Below are 18,506 nucleotides of genomic sequence, written 5' to 3'. Positions count from 1 at the left end.
TCTAGGTCCGACATCGTACTAATGTCCGTATTGAGTAGGTCCCTGGCAGACGGTACTACCTCTTGTTCTTTTTGTTGAGGTGAATTTTTTCATCTTGTCATTTTGTCCAGAGGAGAATAGATGAATGAGAGAACAAAATGCTAACAGGTTAACAATGCCCCCAGAAAATATACTCTATACAAATCAGAAAAGACCTGAAACCAGGGGAAAAGAAAGGGAAAGAAAGAAAAAAGAATGAGAAAAAAAAAAGAAAAAGAAAAAGATAAAAACAAAGAAAAACAGAACAAAACAAAACAAACAAACAGAATAAGATCAAATATGATCAGGCTGGTGCATAGATCAGTGCCACACACTAGATTTTGGGTGTATTTTGGTCGGTTAGAAGAAAGTGCCTCCTAAAATTTTAAAGAAAGAAAGACATATATGTACAAAATAAGTGTTGATACAATGAAGGGATGGAATATGACTGTAAATATGAAAATTATAAAAATTTTTAAAAAGGAATTGATAAGGTGCTTGAAAAAAGAAAGAGGAGGATTAAAAAAAAGAGAGAGAAAGAAAGAAAAAAAAGGGGAGAGAATGTGATCAGGCAGGAGACTAGAACAAAGCCATACACTAGAGATTTAGGGTATATTTTGATATGTTAGAAGAAACTGTATCTCAAAATTTTAAAGAGAGAACAACTTGTATATATGCCAAAAATAAGGGTAACTACTATGAAGGGATAGAATATGACTCTAAAAATGAAAATAAAAATGTTTTTTTAAAAAAGGGATTGATAAGATGTTGGTTGAAAAAGGGAAAAAGAAAAATTAAAAAAAAAACAGTTAAAAAAATTAACTTGAAAGACTAATGAATCATGGTAAAAAAGCCATGAATTCTATGTGCGGTATTCCCCTAGCGCTGGAGTTCTGCCTTTCTCATTGATCGGTAAACTTGGTCTTGGCTGGCTGTTCTTGCTGATCTTCTGGGGGAGGGGCCTATTGCCGTGGTTCCCAAATGTCTTTGCAGAAGTGCTCCGCCCTTGTCGGTCCCGGCTAAGTAATCTGCTTGGGTTTGTTCTCGGGAGCTTTTGTTCCCTGCAAGCTTTCCCTACAGCTTTGGAGGATGAGAGTGAAAATGGTGGCCTCCCAATCTCCACCCGGAGGAGCCAAGAACTCGGGGTCCCGCTCCTCAGTGCACCCCCAGAGAAAAGCAGTCACTCCCATCTCCCCGGTCTCTGACCACACTCCGTGCTCACCTGGCCTGTGACCGAGCGTTTCTATCTCTGGCACCTGACCCTGTGTGGAGTCTCCAAACCCAGCAGATCCCTGTGGTGCACTCCCACACCGCTTCTCCCGGGGGAGGAAGGGGAGTCTCCCTGGGTCTGTCGCTTGTTGGGTCCCTGCTGGAGGAGCAGTGGCCCGACTGTCACCGATCAGTTTATGGCAACCCTGAGCTGAGAGCCCGTGCCTCGGCTCTGTCTGTGCAGCCAGCTTCCCCGCTCTAATACCTGGGAGCTCTGCCGCACTCAGGCACCCCCAGTCTTTCTGTGACCCTGAGGGTCCTGAGACCACACTGTCCCGTGAGGTTTCCACCCCCCGCTTAGCCACTGGAGCGACGTCTATCAGCGGAGCCGACTTCTAAAAGGTCCGATTTTGTCCTCCGTGGCTCTATCATTTGCCAGAAGTGGCTGACGGAGGCCCCCTCCCCCGCCGTCTATCCTCCCGAATATCGCCTTGGATTCACTTCTCTGCACGTCCTACCTTCCAGTAAGTGGTCGCTTCTCTGTTCAGAGTTGTTGCTGCTCTTTTCTTCGATCTCCTGTTGAGTTCGTAGGTGTTCAGAATGGTTTGATCCCTATTCAGCTGAATTCCTGACCAGACGAAATCCAGGTCTCCTACTCCTCCGCCATCTTGCTCCGCGCCCCCCCCCAAACTTTTAACAAGGGACAAATCTGTTAGGAGTTCAGAGGCAAAGAATTTTCTTGTTTTTAATATAGTCAAGGCTTTAAATGCAGGTTATGGAGGCCCACAGAAGCACAGTGGGCTGTTTATAGTCCAACTGCTTGAATTGGAACTTATTTATTTTTATTTTTTTAAAGAGACACAGTGAGAGAGGAAACACAAGAGTGGGAGAGGGAGAAGCAGGCTTCCCGCTGAGCAAGGAGCCCAATGCGGCGTTTGATCCCAGGACCCTGGGATCATGACTTGAGCCGAAGGTAGACGCTTAACACCTGAGCTACCCAGGCGCCCCATGGAACTTATTTTTCAATGTGCGTTTATCCACCACACAAACACAATCACTCACATGTACTACATACATACACAAACAAAAGAATCTCATAGTGAGGGATAATATGTTTCTGAAAAGATGCATATTAAGCTAAATTTTTATAAATTAACATATTTAGACTGCACAAAGTACACTAATGTTTTTAAAAAGGTAGAAAATCCTAATAAGTCCTCAAAGTTAAGCAAAACCAAACCAAACCGGACCAATACAACTCTAAGTTTGTCTTGTAAGAACCCTTAATATTATTTATCTATTTTGAAAATTCAGATATTCTTTTACCTTTGGAGATCAGGTTTTTAATGAGACATACCTATACAAAATGACCATGAAACAATGATTTTCATATGCTATTTGCAAATTGTGTTATTTTAAACTTGGGTTTCATATATAGTAAGTGAGAGTACCTGACATTAAGCAGGAGTCCTGATTTATAGCCACTTCTATCAGATCTATTTAAGTGGTTTTGAAAAGAGAACATAATGAGAAACTCTTTGATAATAATACTATCTGACTCAATGAATATGGTTTTCACTTGACAGTAGACCATTTGAGCTTTCAAAACAGTTATTAACCTGTTAGGTTTTCAAAACCAGGAAGTCATAATGCGTCTTCAAGAACACCTAAGCTTCTAGTCTCACAACAAAATTAGAATTTTGTAATTGCAAGTCGTTGAAGGTAACATTGAAACCTTAGAAGTCACTGGAAAGAACAGACAGATTCCTCAATACAAAGCCCAGAACACCATCAGGTTAACACCAACCTAGTACGGGTAGGAGCTGATGACAGAAGACAGGGGAGAAACCTCAAGGACCTCTCCTTGGAAGAGTAACTGTCAAGCTAGACTTCTATACCCACCTAAACTATTACTTACAAGTGAGAAAGAAATAAACACAATTTCCAGACATACAGAGTACTTATAGCTTACCGAGTCAGGCAGAAAAAAACTGCTAAAGAATTAAGTAAGCAGAAAAATGAATCTAGAAAAAAAGCATTGAGATGCAAGAAGCAAAAATGTGCAAAGGAATCTGCAAATTATATTGGTAAATGTAAATACTGACAATATTGATGGTCAAAAAACATTTAGAAACAAGGAGAAACTTTATTTATTTATTTTTTAAAAATTGTATTTATTTATTTGACAGAGAAAGACATGGTGAGAAAAGGAACACAAGCAGGGGCAGTGGGAGAGGGAGAAGCAGGCTTCCTGCTGAGCAGGGAGCCTGATGCGGCGCTCGATCCCAGGACCCTGGGATCATGACCTGAGCCGAAGGCAGACGCTTAACGACTGAGCCACCCAGGGCCCCAAACTTTAAATAACATAGAAAATAGACAAGATGGGAGAGGAAGTTTTAGAGAAGAGCTAAAAAGTAGCTAAGGTCTTTGTTCTGAGAGGAGGAAGATAAGAATAATAATGATCGTTAGCATTTTTGTGGAAAAATATAGTTGTGTTCTATTAAAGTAAGGCAAATCACACAAGTAATGGAAATAGAATGTATGTCTTCCAAGTTAATGGGGTGGAGGGGAGGAAAAGAGATCTGTCAGAAAAAGTGAAAAAAAAAACGGAAAAATTTGATTAATAATAAAAGGAAGAGCAGGAATGAAAATGGTCCTAATTAATCACAATAAACGTAAATGAAATTAGTCATTAGAAGAAACGGATTTTAAGTTGAATTTTTAAAAACAAGATATAACTTATTAATCAAGACTCATATCGAGGGGCGCTTGGCTGGCTCAGTCAGTGGAACATGTGACTTGATTTAAAGATTGTGGGTTTGAGCCCTACATTGCATGTAGGGATTACTTAAAAAAATAAAATCTTAAAAAAAAAAAAGAATCATGTCTAAAATTTACACAGAAAGTTTGGGAATAAGAGATAGGAAAAGACATACCAGGGGCACCTGGTGGCTCAGTTGGTTAAGCGTCTGCCTTCGGCTCAGGTCATGATCCCGGGGTCCTGTGATCGAGGCCCACATCGGGCTCTCTGCTCACTGGGGAGCCTGCTTCTTCCTGCCGCTCCCCCTGCTTGTGCTCTCTCTCTCTCTCTGTCAAATAAATAAATAAAATCTTAAAAAAAAAATACCAGAAAAATACTCATGAAAACATATTTTGTTTCCTTCCTCAAATAGCAAAATATCAGCTTTTGAGCTAGTTTGTTACCTTCGTAAGGGCTTTTTCATTCATGCACTTCCCCTAATTAGCACAGGGCCTTACACATAGTAGGTATTTAATAAATGCTCACAGAGGGGCTGATAGGTAAGTTTGAGAGAATATTTGAAATGACCTAGTCCCACCACTTAATTTTACAGGTCAAGTGATTATGGGGCGGGAAGTAGTTGACTTTCGCAAAGGTCCCTGGGTATTCATAGTGCCCCTGGTAAATAAACATCCTATGCTTTACAGTTTACAATGCACTCTTAAAATGTTTGTTTGGGTATATTTATGTAAATATACTTATGTAGTATATGCAAACTGTGTACAACTTGATGAGTTTTGACAACTGTATATGCCCATGAAAGCACCACCACAATCAAGATACAGAACATTTTTATTACCTCCAGGTGAGCGTTCCTGCCCCTTTGCAGTTTAACCCTCCTTTCACCTCCAGTCCTGTGGGATCATTGATCTGTCTTTTGTCACTGTAGATTGGTTTGCATTTTCTAGAATTTTATATAAATGAAATCAAACAGTACATACTCTTCTGTGTCTCACTTCTTTTGCTGAGCATGATTTTGAGATGTATCCATGTTGAATGTATCAGTAATTCATTCTTTTTTTTTTTCCCCTGAGCTGTATTCTGTTTGTGGAATGGTGATGTACCACAATTGTTTATGCGTTTGCCAGTTAATGAACATTTGGGTTGTTTCTAGCTTGTGATTGCTATGAATAAAGTTGCTATGTGCATTTATGTGTAAGTCTTCGTGTGGACATACGTTCTCATTTCCTTTGGGTAAATACCTAGAAATGGAATGGCTGCATTGTGTAATGGGTTTATTTTTTTTTAACAGCTTTATTAAGATATAATTCACATACCATACCATTTGACCATTTAAAGTGTATAATTCAGTGGCTTTTAGTGTATTCACAGAGTTATGCAACCATCATCACAATCAATCTTAGAACATATTCACCTCCTCAAAAAGAAGCCCTCTGGGCTGTTATCCGTCCATCCCCTCAATCCCTATATTGCCAGCCCTAAGCAACCACTCGTCTCCTTTCCATCTCTAAAGATTTCCTTATTCTAGACTTTCATATGAATGCAGTTGTATAATATGTGATATTGTGTAACTGGCTTATTTCACTTACCACAATGTTTTCATTTCTTCATTCATGTTATAGCATGTATTTTCATTCTTAGACTTATTTTTTATTTTAATTTTATTTATTTATTTATTTATTTATTTATTTATTTATTTATTTATTTATTTATTTTTAAGTAGGCTCCATGCCCAGCATGGAGCCCAACACGGGGCTTGAACTCACAACCACGAGATCAAGACCTGAACCGATATCAAGAGTTGGACACTTAACTGACTGAGCTCCTTAAGACTTATTTTTTAGAGCAATTTTGGGTTCACAGCAAAATTGAAAGGAAGGTACAGAGATTTCCCATATGCCCTCCAGCCCCACACATGAACAGTCCCCCATTATCACCATTTCTCACCAGACTGGCACATTTGATATAATTCACGAGCCCACACTGACCCAGCATGATCACCCAAAGTCCATAGTTTACCTTAGGATTCACTTTTGGTGTTTCTATGGCCAAATAATCTTCCGTCGCATGTGCATACTACATTTGTTTATTCACTTACCAGTTGATGAACATTTGGATAGTAAGTTTATTTTTAAGAAACTGCTGAAATCTTTTCCAAAGTGGTCGAACATTCTATATTCCCACCAGCGGTGTATGAGCATTCTAGTTTCCCCACATCCACGCCAACACTTGCTATTTTCAGCCATTCCGGTTGTGAAGGGGCTCATGGCTGGAATCCTAACTTGAGGGCCGTGGCTCCTCCCGGAGGTCAGGCTCTCTCTGTTCTTGTGGACTGTGGGCAGGTGAATGGAGGTAGGACCTAACTTCCTGATGAGGCAAAGGTAGAGAGAGGGCCAGAAAACACTGAGCACCTCAGCCTGAAGATTCAGACTCACTCCAGTGCTCAAGGGAGTGTTACGGACACTGGTGGCCCAGTTCCCCATCTATTCAGCCCAGGGCTTTGCATAGGATAGGATTACTATGTACAAAGCTAAGGTGCCCAGAGCTTCCAGTCACCCACACTCATGCAAATGAGGGGGACAGAGGCCAAGAAAAGCAAGTCGTGGCTTGATTCTTTCTTGCAGGGATAAAGTCCCAGCTCTTTCGAGATTGGCCCATTCTGGGCTGGATGAATCTCTCCCCTTCTTCTCTTCCAGGTGCAGTGTGGAGCAGGCTAGAGGCACATTTCCTCAGCTAAATAGTTCTATCCTAAGCATAGCCCCTCTTTGGATCTGAAGAAAAAAAGCATCCCGGTTTCCCCAAGTCTTTCAGCAGATCAGGAGGGTTCTGGCTGAGCTGCTTAAAGAGACCTCTGAGGCAGCTGCCGGAGAGAGAAGATCCATCTGGATCCTACCTCACACCTGAACGAACTCTTCCAAAGAAAGCAGAGGCCTGCATTTAAACATAAAATGATAAAAGTATGTTTTAGTCCATGCAGGCTGCTATAACAAAAAATACCACAGATTGCGGGGCTTTTAAACAACAAAAATTTACTTCTCACAGTTCTGGATGCCGGTCTGAGATCAGGGTGCCAACATGTTGGGTGAAAGCCTCTTCTTATTGTACCCTCACTTGGTGGAAAGGAAAGATAGCTTTCTGGAGCCTCTGTGGAGTGTCTTTCATAAGGGCACTAATTCCTTGCATGTAGGGCCCTACCCTCATGACCTAATCACTCCCCAAGGCCCTGGCTCCTAATACTACAATACCTAGAAGCCACAGAACACAAGATGGTAAATTTGACTATGTAAAAACCTGAAAATTTTACATGACAGGAATTCCTATAAACAAAGTCAAAAATAAAATGGTAATCTGGGAAAATATTTGTGATGCATATTACAAAGTATTAATTTCTTTAACCTATTAAGACTTTCTAAAAGCCAGAAGGAAATATAGCAACAACCCAATAGAAAAGTGGTAGAAGTGAACAAGTAATTCACAGAAAAGGGAACACTACTGATCCTTAAATATTAGAAAAAGATGTTTAGCTTCACTCATGAGAATGGAAATACAAATTGAAATGAGACACAGTTTTTCTACTCAACAGATTGGCAAAAAGGAAAATGTCTGATAACACTGTGTTGGCAAGGGCTTGGGGGACTCTCCCACACTGTCCCATGTTGGTAGGAGCACAAAATGAAACAAGGTTTTGGAGGAATATTTTGGTAACATCTATCAAAAGGTAAAAACCATATTTCCTTCAATTCAGCAATTCTATTTTTTGGAATTTAATCCACTGGTATAGTCTCACAGGTGTGCTATTAGGTAGGTTCAAGGATTTTTATTGCAGCATGATTTGTAGTAGAAGAGGATTGGAAACAAAGTAAATACCCATCAAAAGGGACTGGATAAATAATATATGGCAGATCCGTACAATGGACTAGTATGCCCTTATTAAAAAGAATGAGGCTTCTCTACTTGCATTGACATGTTAGAATTTCTAAGATACAGTAAGACAAAAAAAGTAGGCAAAATCCAGATTATATAATATGCTTTCACTTGTACAAAGATTATGTAGATGAGTATATGTTTGCATATGCACATACTGTCTCTAGAAGGATCACAAGACTCTGACAATAATGATTGCCTCCGAGGAAGGAAACAGTTTCTGGGGAACAGGGTGGTCAGGAAGATTGACTTTTCATTCATTACTCTTTTGAGCACTTGGAGTTCGGTACTGCATGCGTATATTACCTGTCCGAAAAGATAATTTTTTCTTCTTGAAAATTGACCTCCTCCTGGGAGCTAGCACACTCTCATGGGGGGAGTCATGCTATTTCATATCTCTACGCCATTTACGCCCTTTGCCTGGAACGGCCTTTCCCCTCACTTCTCCAGTTCACTCCAGCTCTCAGGACACGTCTGTCGCAGCCTCGCTCCCATTCTGAATCTGGTTCTACTTCTCCCATGCGGCCACGCCTCCGTGGCCCTGTGCATGCCTCCAGCATAGTACGTGGTCCACCAGATGGTGATGGGGGGCTTACCGGTTTGTCTCTGGGCTAGGTTTAAGCATCTTGTTGGGAGAACCATGTCATATCAGACCTTGCAGTCCTAGCACCCAGCACAGTGCCTGGCACATAGTAGGCTTCGAGAGGAGTGGTGGCTGATTGGATGGATGGAAGGAGTGGTGCTTCTGGAGTGTCAGTTCCTTATGTACAGGGAGTTTGGTCTGTTTTATTCTGTGCTGTAATCTTAGCTTGCCCAACAGGCTGTGTCACCCAGTATTTGCTGAATGAATACAGGGATGCCACCTAGAAGGAGGAGGGGAAGAAGTGAGCACTGGAGTAATGCTCAAGCAAGGTGGCAGAGAAGTTAAGTAGGAGGAAGACCCCAGCTTCAGAAAAGGGCTCTAGGAAGGCCAACAAAGGACCCCGGAGAAGGAGTGACTTCAAGGTAAAATTAGATACTTGCCCACAGGAATGATCTGGCCGCCGCCAAGACCAAGATGGCCACTAGATGCGTGGGCTTCCTTAAGAATAGCCGGCCTGTGCTGGTCATGTCCTTCACCATCGGGGCCCTTGCTGTAATTCTGCCCCTTCTCAGCCCCCACACTGATCATGCCATCATGATCGACCGAACCACCCAGGGCCCTTCTGAGATGAGGGGAATGTGCCCCACATGCCAGCCACCCTAGGATCCCCCGCGTCCAAGCTTGGAGCGGATGGAGAAACTATGAACACCTCCCCCTGTGGACAGGGAAGAGACCCCCTATAAACATGTAAAAACCAACCACAGGAAGAAAAAAAACAGAGAGTGATCCGTCAGTTACCATATGACCCGCCAATTATACTCCTGGGTATATATCGAAGAGAAATGAGAACATATGTCCCTGCAAAAATTTAGACAGGAATGCTCATAGCATGATTCACCATAGCCAAAAAGTAGGAAAAAAACCCCCAAATGTTGATCGCTGATGAATGGACAAATTAAAGGTGGGACAGCCGTACCGTGGAATACGATTCAGCAATCGTAAGAAACGAAGTAAAGATTCATGCTACAACAGGGGTGAGTCTTGAAAACATTTTGCAAAGTGAAAGAAGTCTGTCCGAAAGGCCACATATCATATGATTCCATTAAAATGAAACATCCAGAATGGGAAAGTCTATAGAGGCGGAACGTGGATGACTGGTTGCTGGAGTGGTGGAAGGAAGCTGGTGAAACGTGGAGAGTGCGTGCTAAGGGGCGTGGGGTGTTCGAAGCGTCCTCAAATTCATTATGGCAATGGTTGCACCACTCTGTGAATATACTTAAAAACCACCGAATTGCACAGATTAAATGGGTGCCCTGGATGGTATGTGAATTACATCTCAGTAATGCTGTTATAGAAAATAAGAATGACCTGGAGTTTCCTGGAGGTGAGAGCTGCGCCCAGCCCACGCTGACCAGTGTTCTGTCCCTCGGAGCCAGGTAGGGCTAATCTAAGGGAGGTCAAGCTCATTCACTCTTCCACCCCTGGAGCCAGGGCAGGGGCCCTACCAGTGGGTCCTGAGGGCTGCAGGGTGACAGACTCTGTCACCCCAAAATATGACTCCACCCCAGGAAATGCTGCTCTGGCATACTGATCATTTTGAGCTGAGCTTGAAAAACCTCAAATACAGGGAAAGGCTTTCTTTGAATTCTCCTCATCTGCCTGAAGACAGATCCTGCAAAGAAACTCAGTTGTCATAAATCCTCTCCCTAGGAGTTCCATCGACAATGGAAGATTGACTCTTATCACGGGAGAGGAGTCTAGAAGTCAACCCCACACCAGACAAAGTAGGTCACAAACTATCATACCTCTCATCTGTTCTTTTAAGGGCCCATTCATCTTGCTGAAAAATCAATTTCCTTCCCCTAAGATCATGAACATCTCCCTTCCCCTTTTCTTATTAAAATGGTATTTAATCCTGAATTCTGAGCCCCCCCCCGGGGAGTTATCCATTTTTTCCCCAGTTATCTCCCATGTATCCACGAAGTATACACATTAATAAACTTCTGTCTGTTTTTCTCTTGTCAATCTGTCTTTTATTATCGGGGTCTCAGCCAAGAGCTCAGAAGAGTAGAGGGAAATTCTTCTTCCGCTTCTACAGGGCCTCTGCCTCCGAGGAGCCCCTCCCATGCCGTTCTGGGCCAGGAGTGAGTGCTGCTGGGCTTCTGGACGTGAGGAGGGCCGTAGCACCTCTTTGTTTCCTTCCCCAAAAGCTGAGGGGCTCTCCCTGGACAGGTGTTTGCGGAGAGGAGAGGATGGCACAGGGCAAGGGGGTATAAAGCCATTTCGGGAATGTCACAACTTTTCTGACTACGCGTCTGGCACGGGGTGACATGCAAAGCAGTTGGGAAGCAAGGAAGTAGAAGAGCTTCTCTGGCCTGGAAAAGCTTGTTGAGACTGGCTGGACACTGACAGTGAGAGAATTGAGGGAGTGTGGTTTGAAAGAGGTGTGCCTGCTGGTATTCCGGCCCACAAGGAAGACCTGGGAAGGCCGGTGGGTGCCCACTTCTACAAGGAGCTGCAGGCCATCAGCATGGCCACCGTCACTGGGGGTGTGGGGTTGGCCTCGAGGGCTCTCTTCCTAAGGGGGTCCCGCCATGCAGAGGTGCTGGGACGGTGGAGCCTGGCTGCCGTGTCCCCGAGTTTGGATCCCGGAAGCCCATAGTCCAGGACTGGGTGAATGAGAGTCGTGGACAGAACCTGCCCAGTGATATAAAGGTGACTGGGGTCCCTGGCCGGCCCCCAGTGCCCGTGGAACTGCTGAGGGAGCTCAACGTTTAAAACCCCCAGCGGTGCTTCTCCACATCTCAAGTCTATAATGTTTCCAGGACTTCATAGCTTATGCAAGGGTTTCCGGGCTGTGAACAATTAATCTGTAGGTAAGCATGTTCCAAATTCTAAGTCAACAAATCTTGAGAGCATAACTTCCTTGCTGGCCAATTAGAGGCTTGCAGTAGTTGGATCCCAGAAAAGTTGCTTTAAATACTTGAAGGACCTGAACCACTGCTGGGCCAGACACGATGTGGGAGAAGGCTCCCCAGGTCTTTCTGGGGAGCTGGAGGGGTGCATGCCCTAAACGTTCCAGCCCCCTTCAAATCCCTCTCTTTCATCTCACCTGGCTGCCACTCTGGTGGGACCAGGAGGACTCAGCCTGCCCTCAGTCGGGGACAGGAGAGCAAGGGGACTCAGGGTCCTGCCTCCACGTGACTCTGGTCCAGCTGGGTCCCTGGTGCCAGGACCACATGCTTCGAGAAGAAGACGGGAGCCGATGCAAGGACCACAGAACATCATGATGGCCGGAACAACCTCAGCGCTAAAAACAGAAGCTGTAATTACAGGAGAACAAACCCGCAACAAATTCCAAAATGTGACCCTTACGATCCCGGGACCAGAAAGGGGGAAGTTAAGTGGAGGTTCTCCATATCCTGGTGAAAACAGCAGTATGAAGAACGGCTGTGCAGTCAGGCTGAAAATTAAACAGATGTGAGTTTCTTTAATTCAAAGGCTTAATTATTCTGACGTTTTCCATAACTTAATCGGAGCCATCACTTCAACTTTAATTATGCATAATGAAATGGATTATTTACAGTAACTAATATGACAGGAAAAACTGAGAAGTGAGAATTGGTAACTTGGCAACTATTTATTCTTATGTTTTCAGCCCACGTTTATGGGGTACCTACCAGCTTTTCACCTTTGCCGTGGTCCTAGAGATGTCCTATTAGGAAAAAATAGTATCCCTGGAGCACATCCGAGGGCCAGTTTCTTTCCCTTCATTATCTCATGTGCTGCTTGCAAGAATACTGCACAGCAGGCATTATCCTCTCTGTCTATCCTCTGTCTAGACGTGGAACTGAGATTCTGGAAGGTTAGGTAATTTGCCTAAGGTCACACAGCAAAACTGAGAAGTTTTTTTTGCCATCTACCTATTTCAGACAGAAACTTACAGGCTGACATTCGAATCTTCTTGCCTTACCCAGGAAGTCATCTTTTCCTAAGCGAAAGGTTGCTTGTTATTTTAAGTAGGAGAGTGAGTGACCAAAATTGTACTTGTGGGAAACGAACCTGAGGGTTTCCTGTAGGACGCCCCAGATGCTACTGAGATCGTCCTGGTCAGAGGTCAGGACCTTAAGCCGGACTGGTGGCCGCAAAATTGGGAAAGGGGGCTGCAGGTGGCACTGTGGGGGCTGGAAGGGGCTTGACGCAGGTTTGGATGCGGTGGTGAGGAAGGAGGCCAGCCTTGCTGCCCTCGGTTGGGGACGCAGGAGATGCGGGTGCCAGCTGGACCGGGGGCAGGCCACTCAACCCTCTGAGTCCCACAACCCCTCCTTGTGCCCGGGAGGGGCTGCACCAGCTTATTTAGCAGTCTCAGGTCAGGGGCAGGTGAACTGAGATGGTCTGTTGGCCTCCATGAAATCTCCCTTAAGATCTTGCTTCCAGGGCGCTTCTAACTCTTCATAGTCCATCACGCTCCTATTTCCATCTCACACTGGACTGAAGTCTCATTTCAAGGCTGGTGCAGCAGGAACTGGGACTCCGAGAGCCTGGGACCTGGACGTGGGGTGTAGTCAGGCCTCCTGCCTTTGTGTGGGGGCAGAAGAACGGGGAGGAGGCAGAGGGGAAGCGACTGGTGTGTCTACCTAGTGGGCCTCATTGCTGTCTCTCTTGATGGGCCTTCCTCTGGCTCAGACCGACTAACTGGCCAGTGGTGACCTCTGAGGAGCCAAATGCTGGTTCACTGGTGGGGCGCCCCCACTCCTGCTACCAGCCTTGGGCTCCTGGGCCCCCCTCCAGCAGTGGGCATTTCTCGCGTGTGAGGAGCAGGAGGGAGGGTCCAAGTCTGGCTGCCTTCCACTGTGTCAGCTACTGTTCTACAGCACCACGTTGAGGGGTCGGGCCTCTCCAGCCATACCCTCCCTCTGAGCCGCCATTGCTCTTCTCTGAGTGGAGGCTGGACCCCAGCCCAGCCGTGTTTCACTCACCAGGCCTTCCAGTCCGGCCTGGGGCCACATCACTCCCCAGTGGGTGGAGGCCTCACTACCCCAGTCATCTTCCTCCACAGACTTCACTGAAGGCTAGAGGGCTGGTGCTGACGGCAGGGTCTATCACAGCCAGTCTGCCTTGTGGAGGGGTCTGATCCCAACTCTGAGCCCTGCTCCTCAATTCAGGGCAGCAGAAAAATTCCCAACCCTCCCACCCCTGCCTCTGGGAATGACGAGATGCCCGGCTCCAGGGCGGTGGAGATCATCGTGGATGTCGATGCTTATGTCCAGCTTTTACCACCGTCTCCGGGCCTCTGCTTTCTTTGCTCTTGCGGACCTCTAAGATGGACTCTGTGAGCTTACCAGGGCTGGCTGGTTGGCCTCTTGGGTACCATGAGGTCACAGAAGCAGGTAATCAAAGAACAAATAGTCCTGTGGTGTTTGGAGTCTCCCTGAGTTACCAGCAAAGCCTCTGTTTGATTTCTCACATGGCAACCAAACCAGGAGCAGAAGATGAGTGGCAACTGGAATAAACTCCAGGTGTCGGGCGGGACTCAGCTACTGGGTAATACGCTGGAAATATGTACAGAGGTGAACTCTCCAAGATGCAGGGAGCAGTTTTCCTCCTGGTTCTCCTTGGTGCCATGTCAGGTAGGGATGCCATGTTGCCACTTCATGGTAACGTCCCTAAAGAGGAAATCCCATCTGGGAGGTCTTCAACCGTGGACTTATCAGCACTGGTAAATAAGATGATGCAGCAACAGGGAGCCCTCGGAGGCTGGGCAGGGTGCTCTGAAGAAGAGGGGCGGCAAACGAAGCTACAGTCTAGTCTCTGGTCTCTGTGCGGACTTCAATTTCTCTCCTTGCTAACTGGCCTGTGCCAGAAGTCCTTCCAAGATGTAAGGCTGGGAAAATGAGTTTCACAGCAGAGCTTTGTGTATATGTCAAGTCAGTCTTTGTGGAGATTCTGGCTTTTCTCTGGAGCCTTCTAGGGGCAACCAGAAGTTGGCAAGTCATCCTATGGGAAAACCAAGGTATCAAGGGGCTATTGTCTTACTCTTGAGCAAAGAAAACACCTTCTGTTAGAAGAACCAAAGATTCAACCTGGTGCATCTTGTACTCCCTCTTCCTTACTCAAGAGCTTGAAGAATCTCGGGTGATCCTTTTAATGTTTGTCAGCTTATGGAAATTGCGCTTTTTTAATTCAATCTTATTTTTGAATAGGTAGTATATGCATAATGTAGGGAATTCAATCATGTTAAATTTGCAGATTAATTTAGGGATAATTTACATATTTGATGAGTTATATAGTAACATACTTGTAGGAGTATGTGGTACATGGTAAATGCTTAATAAATGTTAGTGATTATTACATAGGACATTGAGCCTCCTGTTCAACAGTTCTAGATACTTGTTCAAGTCTTTGTTTTCCTCCGGAGTATTTTAGGATTTCCTTCACAGAGCTCTTGCACATTCCAATTACGTTTATTTCTAGTTCTTTTTTTCACCTTTTCTTTTTCCTTATTTGTGAATAGCATCTTTTCTTCCCTTGTCTGTTTTAATTGATTGTCATACAATGGATGGAAGTCTACTAATGACATATCTTATTATTTGTCATGGTTTTCCAGGTGACTCTCATGCATTTTCCACTTTTTTTTTTTAAGATTTTTTTATTTATTTACTTGACAGAGAGAGAGACACAGCGAGAGAGGGAACACAAGCAGGGAGAGTGGGAGAGGGAGAAGCAGGCTTCCCGCGGAGCAGGGAGTCCGATGTGGGGCTCGATCCCAGGACCCTGGGGTCATGACCTGAGCAGAAGGCAGACACCCAACGACTGAGCCACCCAGGCGCCCCGCATTTTCCACTTTTGAAAATAATCAACATTTATACTTTTCCTTGCCTATTTTTCTATCTTGCATTTCTTTCTCTTATCTAATTACCAGGCCCATAGCTTCAGGCTATTTTTGAACAATGATAAAGAATGTACACTCTTGTCTTATTCCCCATTAAGCATGATGTTAACTTTTGGTGTGAAACAGGAATGTTTTACATGTTAAGGAGATAACTTTTATTTTTTTTCAGGGATTTATTTCTGAATCACAGTGGATTTTTATTTTTATTTTATTTTTTATTTTTAAAGATTTTTAAAATTTATTTGACAGTGAGAGACACAGCGAGAGAGGGAACACAAGCAGGGGGAGTGGGAGAGGGAGAAGCAGGCTTCCCGCCGAGCAGGGAGCCCGATGCGGGGCTCCATCCCACGACCCTGGGGTCATGACCTGAGCCGAAGGCAGACGCTTAACGACTGAGCCACCCAGGCGCCCCTCACAGTGGATTTTTAAATCAAATGTTTTTTTCCAGTTTTATGGAAATAACCACTTAATTTTCCCCTTTGATCTGTTAATAACATAAATAAATGACTGGAGGGGCACCTGGGTGGCTCAGTCGGTTAAGCGTCTGCCTTCGGCTCAGGTCATGATCCCAGGGTCCTGGGATCGAGCCCCGCGTCGGGCTCCCTGCTCAGCGGGAAGCCTGCTTCTCCCTCTCCCACTCTTGCTGTGTCTCTCTCTGCCAAATAAAAAAAAAAAAAATCTTAAAAAAAATAAATAAATGACTGGGTTTCCTAATACTGAACGCTCTTTAATCTTGGGGTCTTCTGCCTGGCAGAGGGCAAGAGGAGCTGGGAATGTGAGGCCAGGTCTTGAGCAGTTCAGACTCTCCCTTGCAGTAAACATTTGAGATTTTCCCAGAATTATAGGCTTTTCAGACCACAATAATTTGAGTTAAGGGGTGACATTTGTTGCCATTGGGGGAAGAGTGAGGTCAGGAAGAACCCAGTGTCTCATGCTGAACATTATCATTTGGAAGTTTATCATCAGACGTGTGAAAGGGACAGATCACAAAGGTTTGCAAGAAATATTTGAAATTCCTTGTCAAAGCCACACTCACATCCCTCCATCTCTAAAAATCCATGCACTGTACCCTGCTTTTGCTTCCATGGGGCAAACCCTGGTTTGTTGAGGGTCTGCTGTGATGCAAATTGTTTTCCTCTCCTCTCACCTTCTTTTGTGAGTCTGAGAACCTGATTCTTATCCCAGTTTCTCCAACACCAGAGTCACCCGGCACAAAGGGGAGGGGTGGGCAGCCACGCTAGGAGCTGCCTTCAGGCTAGTGGAAGCGGGCATCACCCAATAATCTCAAACAAAGTAACACACTCCAGTATCCTCTTTCCTCTCATTTGCTCTAAGTCATCTACATCCTTCAACACCCAAGTCAAACCCCGCCTCCCCCACGGAGCCTTCCTGGATTGCCCCAACTCCTGGCGGGTGCTCTTCCTGCCACACCCTGGAGTTCCTCTTGCCTACATGCGGAATGTATGCCAAGGTTTGATTACAGTGCCCTACACAAAATAAGTGCTTAACAACAGGTAGCACGAGTTATTCTATAATTCATCTGTTACGTGTCTGTCGCATGTCCTTGAGGGGAATGTGGGCCCTGTAGTCACAGGTTTGGTTCTCTTATTGCTCTGTGGTCCCCACATGCCACACATATATATGGGATCCAATAAATAGTTGTTGTTTTCACTGATCATCATCAATGATCACTGCAGGTAATGAAACCACATTCTATAATGTTTTATGGTTTATTGAGTATATGCATGTTCAGTGTATGGTATCTGTGCCATGAGAGTGAATTCTAGTAGGCCCAGAATGAGCCTGAATTGCTTCGCTGAAGTTTCTGCCCAGAACGGACTTCTGGTCAAGGCAAGAAGTGTGCTGATGAACAGTGCTGCTTTGGAGCTGTGGGTCCGGGGAGTTTCGGGGTGGTTTGTAGGGGCCTGTAAGCATTGTTCGTGGATAACAGTGACATTGATGATGTGCACCTGGCTTGGAAGGCTCTGCTGCTGAGGCTGGTTACCTAAAGAGATGGTGCCTACATGACCAGCAAAATATAAAAATGTCCAGCAGAGACTCTATTTTGAGTTGCCTGGTTGCGAGGCTACCTCAGAGGTTTCTGATCTGAGCGAGTGTATTCTGTTAATGGCCCCTGGAGAAAAGGGGATGATGGGAGCTGGCCCCTGGCCCCTCTGGTCCTCAAGCTAGGAGGCAGCCTTCAGCTGTGGTGCACACTATAATGTTGTTGCTAACCCACCTCCTTTTTCTGTAATAAACCATAGATTTGTAAGCTTTCCCTTCGGGTCCTAGACACTTTCTTTAGCAAGTGAACTCTGTTTAATGACCACTGGTGGTGTGGCACCACAGCCCTGAGGGACAGAGCTGACACAGGGCCAAGCTGACCAGCCCAAGGTCCCTTAACAGAGCTCAGACTTGAAGCAAGAGCTCTGACTGCAAATCCCGTGCTCTTTTCACAACACTCACCAATCCCTCTCACTACCGTTTTTAGTAGTTACTAGAGAGAATGACAAGGAATTTATTGAGCGACAGTCTTGGGCGAGGACTGCTCTGTGTATTGAAGTCACACTGTGAGAGCAGCTACATCCCTGGGGGGACAAGGTGGCAGCACCCATGCTTCCTGAACCACATGACTATTTTGGTGTCAGAGGCCCAGGCTGGCCAGCTTCTGCCCCCACAACTGAGGCTGCAGAAGCCTTAATTATTCCAACACAGGCCCTGGGAGGAGGCTTTGTTGGTCCATTTCTGGCAAGGTGGTGATTTTGCTCATTTTGAAACGAGCGAGCACATCATGCATCCAGATCTCCACCACAAGCAAGATGTTTCAGTGGGCTCGGTAATAAGTCTTCTGCATGCTCTTCCTTTTTCAAAGTGTATGCTTCAAGCAATTCTAATCTGATCCTTAATTAAGATGCATGCGTAAGTCAAATTCCATTAAGGCCTCTTTCTCGGTCTCCAGCACCCAGACCACCAGAGAAAGTCTGGAAGACCGGCCTCGGAAGGCAAGCGTGTAGTGTCCTAGAGCCATTCCCAGCTTCTAACCTTCGCTCTGCCACTGATTAGCTGAGTACCTCTGGGCACATCCCTTAAACTGATCTGTATAATAAGTGGGTTGAACA

The 18,506-nt window shown here is 45.1% G+C and overlaps 1 protein-coding gene across 10 annotated transcripts in view; it reads left to right on the top strand.

Moving 5' to 3' along the window:
* The first annotated feature begins 11,790 nt into the window (after positions 1 to 11,790).
* Positions 11,791 to 18,506, top strand: part of CDHR3 (cadherin related family member 3) — a 63,164-nt gene continuing 56,448 nt past the window's right edge. For 9 of the 10 annotated variants that reach the window (XR_003516636.2, XR_003516635.2, XM_027574894.2 and 6 more), the window contains exon 1: positions 13,994 to 14,125. Coding sequence is in view for 7 of the 10 variants with exons in the window: in XM_027574894.2 (XP_027430695.2) it covers positions 14,056 to 14,125 (70 nt within the window). In the remaining 3 variants the exon portion in view is untranslated. Of the gene's footprint in view, positions 11,976 to 13,993; positions 14,126 to 18,506 lie in introns of those variants that run through there. The other variant, XM_027574895.2, reaches the window with a different exon arrangement.

This window comes from Zalophus californianus, chromosome 12, assembly GCF_009762305.2.
Source record: "Zalophus californianus isolate mZalCal1 chromosome 12, mZalCal1.pri.v2, whole genome shotgun sequence".
Lineage (NCBI taxonomy): Eukaryota > Metazoa > Chordata > Mammalia > Carnivora > Otariidae > Zalophus > Zalophus californianus.
The sequence above is the reverse complement of the archived record's forward strand: the minus strand, read 5'-3'. Positions and strand labels throughout refer to the sequence as shown.